This window comes from Anarhichas minor, unplaced genomic scaffold (genome assembly GCF_050575085.1).
Source record: "Anarhichas minor isolate MPS153535 unplaced genomic scaffold, ASM5057508v1 ptg000030l, whole genome shotgun sequence".
Lineage (NCBI taxonomy): Eukaryota > Metazoa > Chordata > Actinopteri > Perciformes > Anarhichadidae > Anarhichas > Anarhichas minor.
The window spans coordinates 9,921,171-9,939,006 of NW_027466476.1; the positions used below are offsets into that span (position 1 = coordinate 9,921,171).

A 17,836-nucleotide genomic window follows, 5' to 3' on the forward strand; every position below is an offset into this window, starting at 1 on the left:
ACAGAAAAGGGAGATTGGAGATGGGTCTGTAATTGTTGTGAATGTCGGGGTCAAGGCCTGGTTTTTTGAGGATGGGTGTGACTGAGGCGAGTTTGAGGGCGGGAGGGACGGAGCCAGTAGACAGGGAGGAGTTGATGACAGAGAGGAGGTGCGGGCGGAGGGCCGGGAGACAGGCCATAACTAAAGTGGAAGGGATAGGGTCGAGGTCACAGGTCGGAGTCTTCATGCCAGAGAGTGATTTATTGAGATCCGAGGGGGAGATGAGAGAGAATCGGAAGAGTGACCGGTCAGTTAGTGGAGGATTTGCAGATACAGGGTTGGACAAAGCGGGGCTGGAAGTGGCCAGTTGGTTGTAGATGGTGTCGATTTTAGCTTTGTAGAACGTCAGAAAGGAGTTGCATTTCTCTGCTGTGGAGGAGTGAGAGAGATTGTCCATAGGTTTGAGGAGTTTGTTTATTGTGGAGAAGAGGACCTTGGGGTTGGTGGAACCAGAGCGGATGATGCCAGAGTAGTAGGTGGAGCGAGCAGAGTTTAGAGCCAGTTTGTATTGCTGTATGTGTTCCTTGTACGCCAGGGTGTGAACTGTGAGGCCGGTTTTTTTGGAGAGTCGCTCTAGTCTGCGTTTCCGGGATTTCATGAGGCGGAGTTCAGGGGTGAACCAGGGAGCAGTGTGGGTGAATGAGACAGTTCTGGTTTTGAGAGGGGCAAGCTGATCAAGGCAGGAGGATAGTGTGTTATTGTAGAGGTTGACCAGGTCTGAGGGGGAGGGGCTAAGGGAGGGGGAGAGTGTGGAGAATTTTTCAGTGAGACAGGCTGACAGGGATGAAGGGCAGACAGACTTGATATTTCGGAGAGTGATGGTGCGCGTGAGTTTGGGTTCTGGGATTGGGATGTCGATCTCCATGATGATGGCTAGATGGTCGGAGATGGTGAGGTCATAGATGGTTTCACTGCACATCATTTAAATACTTGTTAGTACGCAGATTTCCAAATAAATATCTACATGTATATTAAAATGGTGCATAAATAGATAAATACATGAATAGATAAAAGCATCAACAGTGTGTCATGTCATTCAGCACAATAAATACACAGGGTGTTCACCAGAGAAGCACAATGATGCCATCTTCTGGTGAAACTTGACTTAAGTCAATACACGAAGCATTTCACTTTCTGTACTTGGTACATACAGTAAATAGAAGCACTGGAATACTCGCAACCTTTTACCAGACAACCGTATCGTGTCTTTGTTGCTTTTCTGAATCAAAATAGCTGAAGTGCAGTATATTATTACGCTCTGTTCAACAGCCCCAAAATAATGTCTTCTTCAGAGGGTCAAACTTGACCCCCAGATGCAGATCCACATTCCACTTTGGGCGTCTTTGGCAGGTTTTTAACTCTGACGTTCAACCTCCTCTCGGATGCTGAAGATTCGGGAGCGCGTGGCGGACTCCAGGCACATTGCCAGCGGCTTGTTGTCCTGCTGCGCCGTGCTGATGTACCAGTTCTGGTAGGCGACGGACATGAGGGTGCTGATGTTCACCCCGGTGTCCTGTCTGTAGAAGAGGAATCTCACCAGGTCGCTGTCCATGCTGATGCTCGTGCCCAATCCGCTCAACAGACTCTTGTTCTCCACCGCCTGAGGGTGTGAAAAGGTAAAGGTCAGGGTCTGCGTAAAGGGTCACTGCATCACCCTTTCATAGCACTACAAAGTGTGTGGTGAGAATCGTGTATCGAGTCACGAGCTTTACCTCCAGATGCAGAGTTGGCTCGGCACCATCTTTGCGGCAACTCGGGTAGAGATTTGTGCCCTTGATGCCCAGAGCCACCGTTCTGCCCTCGACGCTGGGTGCAGGGTGCAAGTATGTGGACATGTTCAGGAGAACTGAGGAGAGAAGAGAGGGTAGAGGTTCGCTTTTATTGAAAACTGAAAGACTGTCTGTCATGGTGCTACTTTAAGTGCAGTTTACTAAAGGTACATTAGCATTTGTACAACAGGAAAAAGGCATCAAACTGCTTTGACTTGGAGGTAGTTATGATATATATACGTTTATATTTGAGATTTTTTTTAAAAGCATCCAATACCATCAGTTACACCAGTGGTGCTGCTACTTTATACTTCTATTCCACTCTGGATGTGTGAGCTACTCTGGACAAACAGGACGTCAGACAAACACAACGAGGTTTCTGTGAAGGATCTGTGTGAAAAGAAGAATCCATCAGAAAGTGCTAAGAGGTGCTGCTATTGATCAACCTGTGCAGCAAAGAACAACATGGACTTTGTCTCCATCTTGTGACGTTTACAGGAAGTAAAATGTGTCCGTGCCATCACATCCTGTACACATGCTGCACATTCTATAACGTTGATGACATTGAGCACATGTGAGCATGTTGTCCCTGAGAAGTGCATTCAGTAGGTGACAGAATGAATGAAATGTAACAGTGAAAGCATTTCTTAAACAGTGTGTTGTGTGTGTACAACCCTCAGTGCTCCCTCTCTTCAGTGAGGCTGTCTATAACAGACGTGAGCATCAACACACTGTTACAACTTCACATTACAAAGATGATCAACAACCACAATCATTCTGCTTCTTTGAGTTGTTAACAAACACAAAGTCTAAAAGCGAGTCGTTCCTCGAGGAGATTGTTGTAAAGTATTATTTGTTTAAACTTCCTTTCTTAGAGTTGATGATGAAGCAGTGAAGTTGTAGGAGGGTAAAGTTGAACCATCTTTTTAAATGTGATTTCTGACTGTTTCTAATGTTGAGAACACACACACAGTGAGGTACAGACCAGTGAGAGAAGCAATACAACTCCATCAACATGAAACAAGTTGCACAACTCTTTATTGCTCACATGTTTACAGCTACTGAGCCTTCATCAGGGAGGTATGAGCTCCATTCAGCTTTCTTTGTGTGCAGTCGCTTCATTAGTCACGTGACTTTACAAAAGAAGATCTGACTTCATTCAGCTGGACTGTCCATAAATGTTGACGTTGAAAGAGTTTCACTGAGGAATCTGTTGATTTGATAATGAAAAATGTAGATTTAATGTTTTAAGATTAAATATTGTCTTTTGTTATGATCTGGTTGATTCATTGTTTTTCATTATTTGTATTCTTTGTAATTCGTCACATGAATATTTCACAGATGTTTGTAAAGAAACTTGAAACAACTTCATACAGAACATTGTGAATAAAACCTGTTGGTGATTTAATTACACGTCATGAAGCAGCATCCATCTGATGTACATTTATAAAGATATAGTTGATTCAATGAAATAAGACTTTTTAAACTAAAGTTCCTTTATGTTGATCACAAACATTTTAATTCATCGTTCATGTTACTGATCATGTAAAAACTACAAAAATCATCATAAACAGAATGAAGAAGCTTTGAAAGAATTACAGACTGAATCAAAACCCATTAATATTATTATGATCCATACTGTTCACCTGGTTTAATAATTGTTTATATTTGATGTATTTTAGATTCTTAGACTTTATATTTACACTCTTTATCACTTCTAAACATACAAAACAATTAAAACAGATGTTTATAACAAATATAACAAAGTATCCAAAACTAAAATAACTCAACAGAAAAATATAAAATGTCAAAAACACAATGTTTATAATCTGAATTAACAGGTTTTATCTTAAAAGTTTATATTTTAACACATTTTTACACAACTACAGATCCTTACATCTTTAATGTAGCTTCCAAAAATGAATTTCAGATTAAAACAATGATTTATGTGTTGAGTAGTTAACGACAGTAGAGACAGTTAAGAAAAACAATTTCAATCATAAAAGATAATCAATCAGAGTCAGAATGTGTTTTGATTCACTGAACCTCTGAGACTCTGAGTGTAAAGTGTAAAACACTGAAATTATAACATCAAAGCTGAAATAACTCAACAGAAGATCCAGAAATCTAATAAACTAAAACTGATGTCTGATGAAGATCAAAGTTAAAGAAACACACAACTGGAAACAAAGTGTTTGGTTTAGTGGATTCACTAAATGTTAGATTGTGTTCTGATTAAACACAAGATGATGATTTAGTTATAGTTGAAAAATGATTTGTTTTTGTGTGAAAGTTGATGATCTGATGATGTAATACAGTTTGATTCTGATGAGTCATAACTGTTGATTGTATTGATTCTATCAATGAGATGTTGACTCACAGTGAAGTCAGAGTAAAGTCTGATCAAACACTGACATGTCTGAACATGACAGAGAAATATCAGTTTGATAGATTTTGATATCAGCAGTTTTAGCATCACCAGACTTTCCAATACTGAAATATGGGAAGAGTTTCTCAGTGAAAGTGTCTCTGAGAGTGTAGATGCGAGTCATGTCTTCAGGGTCGTAGAAGGACACGTCCCCCATGTCATAGTCCAGCTGGACTCTGATCCTCCGGAGACTCTTCTTCACTCTGACAGTCTGACCAGATCCATTAGTGTATTTTCCACCACGATGAAGTAAACACCAGAGTCCATATTCTGGTGAAGCAACTCGCTCTCCCTTCCTGTCAACTGACTCTTTAACCAAACCTACATTCCAGTGAGGATGGTCTCCCACCTCCACCTCCCAGCTGTGTTTCCCTGAGCTGAAGCCCTCAGAGCCCAGAACAATGGCAAAATTAGTGTTTCTCTCTGGATTGTCAGGAAGCTTCTGGTTTGTGTCTCCACGTCTCACACTGTTCAGATCATCAGACAGATAGAGAATGTAGGCTGCAGTATTTGGGTCCAGAATGACAGGACTGAAGTGGACCTTGTCCTTCATCTTCTCCCAGACTCTGAAGGACAGGTTGCCCAGGTGTTTGGCCACATCTATCAGCGCTCCTGAGACCAGCTGTGGATCTGACAGTGAGCTCTGGACTCTGGCTCTGGTCTGAGTGGCTTTATAACTGCTGAGGAATGACACGTTGTGTTTCTGCAGGTCTTCTTCAACAGCAGAGATGCTGTCTGACAGAGAGGAGATCTGCTCCTGAATCATCTTCATCTCTCTGCTGATAGTCTTCCCCTTCTGCTCCTCTTCCTCCCTCAGAGCTGCCAGTCTGGACTCCTCTTCCTCTTTCAGGACCTGGTGGAGCTTGTTGAACTCTGCTCTGATCTGCCTCTCTGTGGACAACAGCTGCTTCTTGGAGTGTTCAATCATTTCATTGTATGTTTCCTCCACTTGTTTGTGTTTGTGCCTCTTGTCCTGCAGAGACTCTAAGTCAGATCTCATCTGGTCCTTCAGGTCACTGACTGCTTGTTCTATAGGAACCACCTTGTGAATCTGGAGGAGAGAAAACTCACAGACAGGACACACAACTCTCTCTTCATCCTCACAGAACAGTTTAGTCTCTTCTCCATGTTTACTACACACCACCTCCACCTTCTTCTCTCCTTTTTCTGTCTCAGGTGATCCAGTTTTCTGTCTCTCAGCAAACGAGTCAGCCAGTTCCTTCAGTGGAAAGTTCACCCCAGGATTGTCATTTGAGGATTTTCTTTTACAAATGGGACAGTTTTTGTCTTTATCTTGTTTCCAGAATTGTTTCAGGCAGCTTGAACAGAAGCTGTGGTTGCATCTCAGAGACACAGGATCTCTGAATGTCTCTGAACAAACATGGCAGTTCAGGAGACTTTCAACAAGAACTATCTTCTCAGCCATTTGTCTTGGTATCTAAATCATCTTTCAATAACAAGACTCACCAAGTTACTGTTCCGTCTCTTCACTGGTTCAAATACTCCAAACGTGTGTTTTCCAGCAGAGATCTCACACCCTGTAATGGCGTCTCAGCTCTGTTCAACAATGTTAAAATCTTCTTTCTGTTCCACAAACCTGTGTGACAGGTGTAGTTATTAGGAGGAAATGCTGTTATGTCCTTTAGTCACCAGCAGATGGTGTAACAGGAAACATGTTGTGCAAAAATCTCTTCATGACTGTGTTCATTTCATCCAGGTGGACTAAATAAAGATCACACTCGATTAACTATAATATCCAGACTTTAGAACGAACCCTGTCGCCGGAGACAGAAAGTGACATGCATAGAAGTATAAAGTATCATGTCATGAAAATACTCCAGTAAAGTAAAAGTAGCTCAGAAGTGTACTAATAGTATTCAGCCATAGGAACATGGTAACACTGGTTGGTTACTGGGTCTCTGTGTTCTGTAGAAATATTAGATGGAGGACAGAACTGCAGCTCATAATCTGATCACAATAACTGTCTCTAGAAAATGGGCGACAGCTGATGTTTATGGTGAAGTCCCTTATCATTTCAGTGAACAAATATAAGACACAAATCCAAATAAGTTACAAGGCTTTATTCAATATTTCACTGCACATCATTTAAATACTTGTTAGTACGCAGATTTCCAAATAAATATCTACATGTATATTAAAGTGGTGCATAAATAGATAAATACATGAATAGATAAAAGCATCAACAGTGTGTCATGTCATTCAGCACAATAAATACACAGGGTGTTCACCAGAGAAGCACAATGATGCCATCTTCTGGTGAAACTTGACTTAAGTCAATACACGAAGCATTTCACTTTCTGTACTTGGTACATACAGTAAATAGAAGCACTGGAATACTCGCAACCTTTTACCAGACAACCGTATCGTGTCTTTGTTGCTTTTCTGAATCAAAATAGCTGAAGTGCAGTATATTATTACGCTCTGTTCAACAGCCCCAAAATAATGTCTTCTTCAGAGGGTCAAACTTGACCCCCAGATGCAGATCCACATTCCACTTTGGGCGTCTTTGGCAGGTTTTTAACTCTGACGTTCAACCTCCTCTCGGATGCTGAAGATTCGGGAGCGCGTGGCGGACTCCAGGCACATTGCCAGCGGCTTGTTGTCCTGCTGCGCCGTGCTGATGTACCAGTTCTGGTAGGCGACGGACATGAGGGTGCTGATGTTCACCCCGGTGTCCTGTCTGTAGAAGAGGAATCTCACCAGGTCGCTGTCCATGCTGATGCTCGTGCCCAATCCGCTCAACAGACTCTTGTTCTCCACCGCCTGAGGGTGTGAAAAGGTAAAGGTCAGGGTCTGCGTAAAGGGTCACTGCATCACCCTTTCATAGCACTACAAAGTGTGTGGTGAGAATCGTGTATCGAGTCACGAGCTTTACCTCCAGATGCAGAGTTGGCTCGGCACCATCTTTGCGGCAACTCAGGTAGAGATTTGTGCCCTTGATGCCCAGAGCCACCGTTCTGCCCTCGACGCTGGGTGCAGGGTGCAAGTATGTGGACATGTTCAGGAGAACTGAGGAGAGAAGAGAGGGTAGAGGTTCGCTTTTATTGAAAACTGAAAGACTGTCTGTCATGGTGCTACTTTAAGTGCAGTTTACTAAAGGTACATTAGCATTTGTACAACAGGAAAAAGGCATCAAACTGCTTTGACTTGGAGGTAGTTATGATATATATACGTTTATATTTGAGATTTTTTTTAAAAGCATCCAATACCATCAGTTACACCAGTGGTGCTGCTACTTTATACTTCTATTCCACTCTGGATGTGTGAGCTACTCTGGACAAACAGGACGTGAGACAAACACAACGAGGTTTCTGTGAAGGATCTGTGTGAAAAGAAGAATCCATCAGAAAGTGCTAAGAGGTGCTGCTATTGATCAACCTGTGCAGCAAAGAACAACATGGACTTTGTCTCCATCTTGTGACGTTTACAGGAAGTAAAATGTGTCCGTGCCATCACATCCTGTACACATGCTGCACATTCTATAATGTTGATGACATTGAGCACATGTGAGCATGTTGTCCCTGAGAAGTGCATTCAGTAGGTGACAGAATGAATGAAATGTAACAGTGAAAGCATTTCTTAAACAGTGTGTTGTGTGTATACAACCCTCAGTGCTCCCTCTCTTCAGTGAGGCTGTCTATAACAGACGTGAGCATCAACACACTGTTACAACTTCACATTACAAAGATGATCAACAACCACAATCATTCTGCTTCTTTGAGTTTTTAACAAACACAAAGTCTAAAAGCGAGTCGTTCCTCGAGGAGATTGTTGTAAAGTATTATTTGTTTAAACTTCCTTTCTTAGAGTTGATGATGAAGCAGTGAAGTTGTAGGAGGGTAAAGTTGAACCATCTTTTTAAATGTGATTTCTGACTGTTTCTAATGTTGAGAACACACACACAGTGAGGTACAGACCAGTGAGAGAAGCAATACAACTCCATCAACATGAAACAAGTTGCACAACTCTTTATTGCTCACATGTTTACAGCTACTGAGCCTTCATCAGGGAGGTATGAGCTCCATTCAGCTTTCTTTGTGTGCAGTCGCTTCATTAGTCACGTGACTTTACAAAAGAAGATCTGACTTCATTCAGCTGGACTGTCCATGAATGTTGACAAAAAAATTTCATAAAACAAGATGCTGATAACCAGAATACTTCATACGATGATGTGATGCAGTTAAAACATATTCTTGTGGAATGATTTTTGGTGCATTTCTGCTCAACAACAGAACCTTAAAACTTAATTTCTTAATGTATATCCAAAAATGAATTTCAGATTAAAACAATCATTTATGTGTTTTTTGAGTAAGTAGCATGAAAACAAAAAACAAAGATAAATACATTTTGCATTATTCATTTGGGACAGTAGAGACAGTTAAAAACAATTTCAATCATAAAAGATAATCAATCAGATACAGAATGTGTTTTGATTCACTGAACCTCTGAGACTCTGAGTGTAAAGTGTAAAACACTGAAATTATAACATCAAAGCTGAAATAACTCAACAGAAGATCCAGAAATCTAATAAACTAAAACTGATGTCTGATGAAGATCAAAGTTAAAGAAACACACAACTGGAAACAAAGTGTTTGGTTTAGTGGATTCACTAAATGTTAGATTGTGTTCTGATTAAACACAAGATGATGATTTAGTTATAGTTGAAAAATGATTTGTTTTTGTGTGAAAGTTTATGATCTGATGATGTAATACAGTTTGATTCTGATGAGTCATAACTGTTGATTGTATTGATTCTATCAATGAGATGTTGACTCACAGTGAAGTCAGAGTGAAGTCTGAACAAACACTAACATGTCTGAACATCACAGAGAAATATCAGTTTGACACATTTTGATATCAGCAGTTTTAGCATCACCAGACTTTCCAATACTGAAATATGGGAAGAGTTTCTCAGTGAAACTGTCTCTGAGAGTGTAGATGTGAGTCATGTCTTCAGGGTCGTAGAAGGACACGTCCCCCATGTCATAGTCCAGCTGGACTCTGATCCTCTGGAGACTCTTCTTCACTCTGACAGTCTGACCATCTCCATTAGTGTATTTTCCACTGTCATGAACTAAACACCAGACTCCATCATTTGGTGAAACAAGTATCTCTCCCTTCCTGTCAACGGACTCTTTAGCCAAACCTACATTCCAGGAAGGATGGTCTCCCACCTCCACCTCCCAGCTGTGTTTCCCTGAGCTGAAGCCCTCAGAGCCCAGAACAATGGCATAATAAGTGTTTCTCTCTGGATTGTCAGGAAGCTTCTGGTTTGTGTCTCCATGTCTCACACTGGTCAGATCATCAGACAGATAGAGAAAGGGGTTTGCAGTGTTTGGGTCCAGAATGACAGGACTGAAGTGGACCTTGTCCTTCATCTTCTCCCAGACTCTGAAGGACAGGTTGCCCAGGTGTTTGGCCACATCTATCAGCGCTCCTGAGACCAGCTGTGGATCTGACAGTGAGCTCTGGACTCTGGCTCTGGTCTGAGTGGCTTTATAACTGCTGAGGAATGACACGTTGTGTTTCTGCAGGTCTTCTTCAACAGCAGAGATGCTGTCTGACAGAGAGGAGATCTGCTCCTGAATCATCTTCATCTCTCTGCTGATAGTCTTCCCCTTCTGCTCCTCTTCCTCCCTCAGAGCTGCCAGTCTGGACTCCTCTTCCTCTTTCAGGACCTGGTGGAGCTTGTTGAACTCTGCTCTGATCTGCCTCTCTGTGGACAACAGCTGCTTCTTGGAGTGTTGAATCATTTCATTGTATGTTTCCTCCACTTGTTTGTGTTTGTGCCTCTTGTCCTGCAGAGACTCTAAGTCAGATCTCAGCTGGTCCTTCAGGTCACTGACTGCTTGTTCTATAGGAACCACCTTGTGACTCTGGTGGAGAGAAAACTCACAGACAGAACACACAACTCTCTCTTCATCCTCACAGAACAGTTTAGTCTCTTCTCCATGTTTACTACACACCACCTCCACCTTCTTCTCTCCTTTTTCTGTCTCAGATGATCCAGTTTTCTGTCTCTCAACAAACGAGTCAGCCAGTTCCTTCAGTGGAAAGTTCACCCAAGGAATGTCTTTTGAGGATATTCTTTTACAAATGGGACAGTTCTTGTTTTCAGCTTGTTTCCAGAATAGTTGCAGGCAGCTTGAACAGAAGCTGTGGTTGCAGCTCAGAGACACAGGATCTCTGAACGTCTCTGAACAAACATGGCAGTTCAGGAAACTTTTAACATGAGAGGTTTTCTCAGCCATTTTCTTGCTTTTCCGAATTGTTCTTTAAAAAAAAAAAGACTCACCAAATTCTATTTCCCTTCATTTGTCTTTTCTCAGTCCTCCAGGTGGAACATTGTTCAACAGAGATATCTCACAGTGTAATGTCGTCTTGTCTCCTTTCAACAATGTCAGAATCTGCTTTCTATTTCACCAACATCTTTCATTGGTTAATGATTAATGGCAGTAAATGCAGCTCTGTTTTTATTAGATATAACAGGATACTTTGCACTCTGTCCCTTATAAAAACTCTTGTTGTATTTTTTAACCCCTGTGTCTCTGTGTGATGATCTGACCTGTGTGAGAAATAATCCTAAACACTGACAGAAAGCTGAAGATATTATCCCGACTAAATGTTGTGGCTCATGTTTCCTGTTAAAATTGAAAAATACTTTGTCCCAGTGAAGACAAAGCAACAGTTGGAAACACTTGATGATGAAAAGACCACCGATGTAAAACTCTTTAAAGGTTAAACTTCTTAAAGACATTCAGAGGCAGTTTGTTCAGTGCTGCTCCTGGTTGCTGATTACAGCTCTCACTGTCTCTGGACTTTGTCAGTTTGTTTTATTCCAGAACCTTTGAACTCAAAGTGTTATCGGTACGTGTACCTTGTGATTTCAGATGTTTTGTTTCTCATAAACATTAAGATCTCTTGTATAGAGCCAAACAAATATATAGTGGTTATGTTCCTAAAGATTGACAACAACAACAAACATATTTATGTATCTTTTTGACTTCAGCTTCAATCTCAAAACTTCTGAAAATACTGTCACAGCCCAGCTCAAAGACTGAGACAAAACAGGGAGACAAGCGAGCTGGCTGCAGAGAAAAACATTATGTTAACTTACTTACAAATCAAACAAATGCAAAAGGTATCAGTTGTCAGTTCTGAAGTGCATGTATGGATGCGTGTGTCAGTGTATCACGATAAACAGAATATAAACCCAAAGAACAGTGTGATGCTGGTGGCTGACAGGATCTCTTCTCCCAGAGAGCCAGGCTGCCAAATGAAGACGTATTAAAGGCAGAGCCACACCGGCTCAGGTGAGCCTCATCTGAAGACCCTCCAATCAGCACCTGCAACAGATAATCAAACACAACAGGGACACCTAGTGTGTGGAGGAGGAGGAGGGTCGTCAGTGTCTAAATACTGAAGACTAAAAACTGAATCTGTTCCTACTGAAGGGTTTATCAGACTTGTTTCAGATCATAATACTGTAATATATAATCTAATTTCATAATTTCTTTTCAGAGCTAATGAAAAGAAATTATGTGCCGGACATTGTGCTGGACATTGGCTCATTGAACAAAGACAACTTCCTGGAGAAGGTGAAGGAGGTGCTTTAGGAGCCGTCCTGCAGGGAGAACGTGCAGGAGCTCTCCAGGCTGCACAGAGACCAGACCATGAAGCCTCTGGACCGAGCCATGTTCTGGATCCAGTTTGTCATGAGACACAAAGGGAGCCGCTCACTTAAAGGACGACTCCTACGAGACGTCCTGGATCCAACAGCACTCCATTCATGTGATCACACTGTTGTTAATGTCGCTCGTGATGACGTGACTGATCTGCATTATAAACATGTTAATGTGGCGGGGTCAAAAACAGAAGTAAAACTAAACATGACACATGACGAGGGAACTTCAAAATAAAAAAGGAAATACACTATCAAAAAAAAACCTGATAGACCATAAAGACCATAATATTATTAGAAAACTCTACTTCAAAGTATCAAAAGTCAGAGGACTCTTTTAGAATGACCACTTCCAGAATGTCAGACTATTGTAAATTATTCTTTATTTAATTTCATGTTCAGAAATGTATCTACAATCCCACTCGTGAGTACAGCTGTCAAATGAATGTAGTGGAGTCATAAGTGGTGAAATGTGCATGGAGTAGAAGTATAAAGTATCATGTACTGAAAATACTCAAGTAAAGTAAAAGTACCTCAGAAGTGTACTAATAGTATTCAGCCATAGGAACATGGTAACACTGGTTGGTTACTGGGTCTCTGTGTTCTGTAGAAATATTAGATGGAGGACAGAACTGCAGCTCATAATCTGATCACAATAACTGTCTCTAGAAAATGGGCGACAGCTGATGTTTATGGTGAAGTCCCTTATCATTTCAGTGAACAAATATAAGACACAAATCCAAATAAGTTACAAGGCTTTATTCTATATTTCACTGCACATCATTTAAATACTTGTTAGTACGCAGATTTCCAAATAAATATCTACATGTATATTAAAGTGGTGCATAAATAGATAAATACATGAATAGATAAAAGCATCAACAGTGTGTCATGTCATTCAGCACAATAAATACACAGGGTGTTCACCAGAGAAGCACAATGATGCCATCTTCTGGTGAAACGTGACTTAAGTCAATACACGAAGCATTTCACTTTCTGTACTTGGTACATACAGTAAATAGAAGCACTGGAATACTCGCAACCTTTTACCAGACAACCGTATCGTGTCTTTGTTGCTTTTCTGAATCAAAATAGCTGAAGTGCAGTATATTATTACGCTCTGTTCAACAGCCCCAAAATAATGTCTTCTTCAGAGGGTCAAACTTGACCCCCAGATGCAGATCCACATTCCACTTTGGGCGTCTTTGGCAGGTTTTTAACTCTGACGTTCAACCTCCTCTCGGATGCTGAAGATTCGGGAGCGCGTGGCGGACTCCAGGCACATTGCCAGCGGCTTGTTGTCCTGCTGCGCCGTGCTGATGTACCAGTTCTGGTAGGCGACGGACATGAGGGTGCTGATGTTCACCCCGGTGTCCTGTCTGTAGAAGAGGAATCTCACCAGGTCGCTGTCCATGCTGATGCTCGTGCCCAATCCGCTCAACAGACTCTTGTTCTCCACCGCCTGAGGGTGTGAAAAGGTAAAGGTCAGGGTCTGCGTAAAGGGTCACTGCATCACCCTTTCATAGCACTACAAAGTGTGTGGTGAGAATCGCGTGACGAGTCACGAGCTTTACCTCCAGATGCAGAGTTGGCTCGGCACCATCTTTGCGGCAACTCAGGTAGAGATTTGTGCCCTTGATGCCCAGAGCCACCGTTCTGCCCTCGACGCTGGGTGCAGGGTGCAAGTATGTGGACATGTTCAGGAGAACTGAGGAGAGAAGAGAGGGTAGAGGTTCGCTTTTATTGAAAACTGAAAGACTGTCTGTCATGGTGCTACTTTAAGTGCAGTTTACTAAAGGTACATTAGCATTTTTACAACAGGAAAAAGGCATCAAACGGCTTTGACTTGGAGATATTTAAAAGCATCCAATACCATCAGTTACACCAGTGGTGCTGCTACTTTATACTTCTATTCCACTCTGGATGTGTGAGCTACTCTGGACAAACAGGACGTCAGACAAACACAATGAGGTTTCTGTGAAGGATCTGTGTGAAAAGAAGAATCCATCAGAAAGTGCTAAGAGGTGCTGCTATTGATCAACCTGTGCAGCAAAGAACAACATGGACTTTGTCTCCATCTTGTGACGTTTACAGGAAGTAAAATGTGTCCGTGCCATCACATCCTGTACACATGCTGCACATTCTATAACGTTGATGACATTGAGCACATGTGAGCATGTTGTCCCTGAGAAGTGCATTCAGTAGGTGACAGAATGAATGAAATGTAACAGTGAAAGCATTTCTTAAACAGTGTGTTGTGTGTATACAACCCTCAGTGCTCCCTCTCTTCAGTGAGGCTGTCTATAACAGACGTGAGCATCAACACACTGTTACAACTTCACATTACAAAGATGATCAACAACCACAATCATTCTGCTTCTTTGAGTTTTTAACAAACACAAAGTCTAAAAGCGAGTCGTTCCTCGAGGAGATTGTTGTAAAGTATTATTTGTTTAAACTTCCTTTCTTAGAGTTGATGATGAAGCAGTGAAGTTGTAGGAGGGTAAAGTTGAACCATCTTTTTAAATGTGATTTCTGACTGTTTCTAATGTTGAGAACACACACACAGTGAGGTACAGACCAGTGAGAGAAGCAATACAACTCCATCAACATGAAACAAGTTGCACAACTCTTTATTGCTCACATGTTTACAGCTACTGAGCCTTCATCAGGGAGGTATGAGCTCCATTCAGCTTTCTTTGTGTGCAGTCGCTTCATTAGTCACGTGACTTTACAAAAGAAGATCTGACTTCATTCAGCTGGACTGTCCATGAATGTTGACAAAAAAATTTCATAAAACAAGATGCTGATAACCAGAATACTTCATACGATGATGTGATGCAGTTAAAACATATTCTTGTGGAATGATTTTTGGTGCATTTCTGCTCAACAACAGAACCTTAAAACTTAATTTCTTAATGTATATCCAAAAATGAATTTCAGATTAAAACAATCATTTATGCGTTTTTTGAGTAAGTAGCATGAAAACAAAAAACAAAGATAATTACATTTTGCATTATTCATTTGGGACAGTAGAGACAGTTAAAAACAATTTCAATCATAAAAGATAATCAATCAGAGTCAGAATGTGTTTTGATTCACTGAACCTCTGAGACTCTGAGTGTAAAGTGTAAAACACTGAAATTATAACATCAAAGCTGAAATAACTCAACAGAAGATCCAGAAATCTAATAAACTAAAACTGAAGTCTGATGAAGATCAAAGTTAAAGAAACACACAACTGGAAACAAAGTGTTTGGTTTAGTGGATTCACTAAATGTTAGATTGTGTTCTGATTAAACACAAGATGATGATTTAGTTATAGTTGAAAAATGATTTGTTTTTGTGTGAAAGTTGATGATCTGATGATGTAATACAGTTTGATTCTGATGAGTCATAACTGTTGATTGTATTGATTCTATCAATGAGATGTTGACTCACAGTGAAGTCAGAGTGAAGTCTGAACAAACACTAACATGTCTGAACATCACAGAGAAATATCAGTTTGACACATTTTGATATCAGCAGTTTTAGCATCACCAGACTTTCCAATACTGAAATATGGGAAGAGTTTCTCAGTGAAAGTGTCTCTGAGAGTGTAGATGTGAGTCATGTCTTCAGGGTCGTAGAAGGACACGTCCCCCATGTCATAGTCCAGCTGGACTCTGATCCTCTGGAGACTCTTCTTCACTCTGACAGTCTGACCATCTCCATTAGTGTATTTTCCACTGTCATGAACTAAACACCAGACTCCATCATTTGGTGAAACAAGTATCTCTCCCTTCCTGTCAACGGACTCTTTAGCCAAACCTACATTCCAGTCAGGATGGTCTCCCACCTCCACCTCCCAGCTGTGTTTCCCTGAGCTGAAGCCCTCAGAGCCCAGAACAATGGCATAATAAGTGTTTCTCTCTGGATTGTCAGGAAGCTTCTGGTTTGTGTCTCCATGTCTCACACTGGTCAGATCATCAGACAGATAGAGAAAGGGGTTTGCAGTGTTTGGGTCCAGAATGACAGGACTGAAGTGGACCTTGTCCTTCATCTTCTCCCAGACTCTGAAGGACAGGTTGCCCAGGTGTTTGGCCACATCTATCAGCGCTCCTGAGACCAGCTGTGGATCTGACAGTGAGCTCTGGACTCTGGCTCTGGTCTGAGTGGCTTTATAACTGCTGAGGAATGACACGTTGTGTTTCTGCAGGTCTTCTTCAACAGCAGAGATGCTGTCTGACAGAGAGGAGATCTGCTCCTGAATCATCTTCATCTCTCTGCTGATAGTCTTCCCCTTCTGCTCCTCTTCCTCCCTCAGAGCTGCCAGTCTGGACTCCTCTTCCTCTTTCAGGACCTGGTGGAGCTTGTTGAACTCTGCTCTGATCTGCCTCTCTGTGGACAACAGCTGCTTCTTGGAGTGTTGAATCATTTCATTGTATGTTTCCTCCACTTGTTTGTGTTTGTGCCTCTTGTCCTGCAGAGACTCTAAGTCAGATCTCAGCTGGTCCTTCAGGTCACTGACTGCTTGTTCTATAGGAACCACCTTGTGACTCTGGTGGAGAGAAAACTCACAGACAGAACACACAACTCTCTCTTCATCCTCACAGAACAGTTTAGTCTCTTCTCCATGTTTACTACACACCACCTCCACCTTCTTCTCTCCTTTTTCTGTCTCAGATGATCCAGTTTTCTGTCTCTCAACAAACGAGTCAGCCAGTTCCTTCAGTGGAAAGTTCACCCAAGGAATGTCTTTTGAGGATATTCTTTTACAAATGGGACAGTTCTTGTTTTCAGCTTGTTTCCAGAATAGTTGCAGGCAGCTTGAACAGAAGCTGTGGTTGCAGCTCAGAGACACAGGATCTCTGAACGTCTCTGAACAAACATGGCAGTTCAGGAAACTTTTAACATGAGAGGTTTTCTCAGCCATTTTCTTGCTTTTCCGAATTGTTCTTTAAAAAAAAAAAGACTCACCAAATTCTATTTCCCTTCATTTGTCTTTTCTCAGTCCTCCAGGTGGAACATTGTTCAACAGAGATATCTCACAGTGTAATGTCGTCTTGTCTCCTTTCAACAATGTCAGAATCTGCTTTCTATTTCACCAACATCTTTCATTGGTTAATGATTAATGGCAGTAAATGCAGCTCTGTTTTTATTAGATATAACAGGATACTTTGCACTCTGTCCCTTATAAAAACTCTTGTTGTATTTTTTAACCCCTGTGTCTCTGTGTGATGATCTGACCTGTGTGAGAAATAATCCTAAACACTGACAGAAAGCTGAAGATATTATCCCGACTAAATGTTGTGGCTCATGTTTCCTGTTAAAATTGAAAAATACTTTGTCCCAGTGAAGACAAAGCAACAGTTGGAAACACTTGATGATGAAAAGACCACCGATGTAAAACTCTTTAAAGGTTAAACTTCTTAAAGACATTCAGAGGCAGTTTGTTCAGTGCTGCTCCTGGTTGCTGATTACAGCTCTCACTGTCTCTGGACTTTGTCAGTTTGTTTTATTCCAGAACCTTTGAACTCAAAGTGTTATCGGTACGTGTACCTTGTGATTTCAGATGTTTTGTTTCTCATAAACATTAAGATCTCTTGTATAGAGCCAAACAAATATATAGTGGTTATGTTCCTAAAGATTGACAACAACAACAAACATATTTATGTATCTTTTTGACTTCAGCTTCAATCTCAAAACTTCTGAAAATACTGTCACAGCCCAGCTCAAAGACTGAGACAAAACAGGGAGACAAGCGAGCTGGCTGCAGAGAAAAACATTATGTTAACTTACTTACAAATCAAACAAATGCAAAAGGTATCAGTTGTCAGTTCTGAAGTGCATGTATGGATGCGTGTGTCAGTGTATCACGATAAACAGAATATAAACCCAAAGAACAGTGTGATGCTG

The 17,836-nt window shown here is 41.3% G+C and overlaps 4 protein-coding genes and 1 pseudogene across 7 annotated transcripts; all 5 read right to left on the bottom strand.

The window, feature by feature from the left end:
- Positions 1-1,025: 1,025 nt before the first annotated feature.
- On the bottom strand, positions 1,026-5,796 carry LOC142964279 (interleukin-1 beta-like). Of its 3 annotated transcripts, none has more exons than XM_076104537.1 (3): positions 5,704-5,796; positions 1,752-1,885; positions 1,026-1,639 (listed from the first exon to the last, which is right to left on the bottom strand). In XM_076104537.1, exons 2-3 carry the CDS (start codon positions 1,872-1,874, stop codon positions 1,394-1,396), a joined length of 369 nt encoding a protein of 122 aa, XP_075960652.1. In that variant the 5' UTR covers positions 1,875-1,885; positions 5,704-5,796; the 3' UTR covers positions 1,026-1,393. The 3 variants fall into 3 exon arrangements, with proteins under 3 accessions (XP_075960652.1, XP_075960653.1, XP_075960651.1); XM_076104538.1 differs by lacking the exon at positions 5,704-5,796 and adding an exon at positions 2,086-2,457; XM_076104536.1 differs by lacking the exon at positions 5,704-5,796 and having other exon boundaries at positions 1,752-1,954.
- On the bottom strand, positions 4,196-5,662 carry LOC142964622 (nuclear factor 7, brain-like). The gene has a single exon (XM_076105020.1). The coding sequence runs from the start codon at positions 5,660-5,662 to the stop codon at positions 4,196-4,198; it is 1,467 nt and encodes a 488-aa protein (XP_075961135.1).
- A 978-nt stretch (positions 5,797-6,774) lies between the features above and the next one.
- Positions 6,775-10,508, bottom strand: LOC142964624 (E3 ubiquitin-protein ligase TRIM39-like; annotated as a pseudogene).
- Positions 10,509-12,682: 2,174 nt separating this feature from the next.
- Positions 12,683-14,425, bottom strand: LOC142964473 (interleukin-1 beta-like). 2 transcript variants are annotated; one of them, XM_076104805.1, is made up of 3 exons: positions 13,812-14,425; positions 13,513-13,646; positions 12,683-13,400 (listed from the first exon to the last, which is right to left on the bottom strand). In XM_076104805.1, exons 2-3 carry the CDS (start codon positions 13,633-13,635, stop codon positions 13,155-13,157), a joined length of 369 nt encoding a protein of 122 aa, XP_075960920.1. In that variant the 5' UTR covers positions 13,636-13,646; positions 13,812-14,425; the 3' UTR covers positions 12,683-13,154. The 2 variants fall into 2 exon arrangements, with proteins under 2 accessions (XP_075960920.1, XP_075960919.1); XM_076104804.1 differs by having other exon boundaries at positions 13,513-14,425.
- Positions 14,426-14,555: 130 nt separating this feature from the next.
- Positions 14,556-16,856, bottom strand: LOC142964472 (nuclear factor 7, brain-like). Its single transcript, XM_076104803.1, has one exon. It carries the CDS (start codon positions 16,851-16,853, stop codon positions 15,426-15,428), a length of 1,428 nt encoding a protein of 475 aa, XP_075960918.1. The 5' UTR covers positions 16,854-16,856; the 3' UTR covers positions 14,556-15,425.
- Between the last annotated feature and the right edge of the window lie 980 nt (positions 16,857-17,836).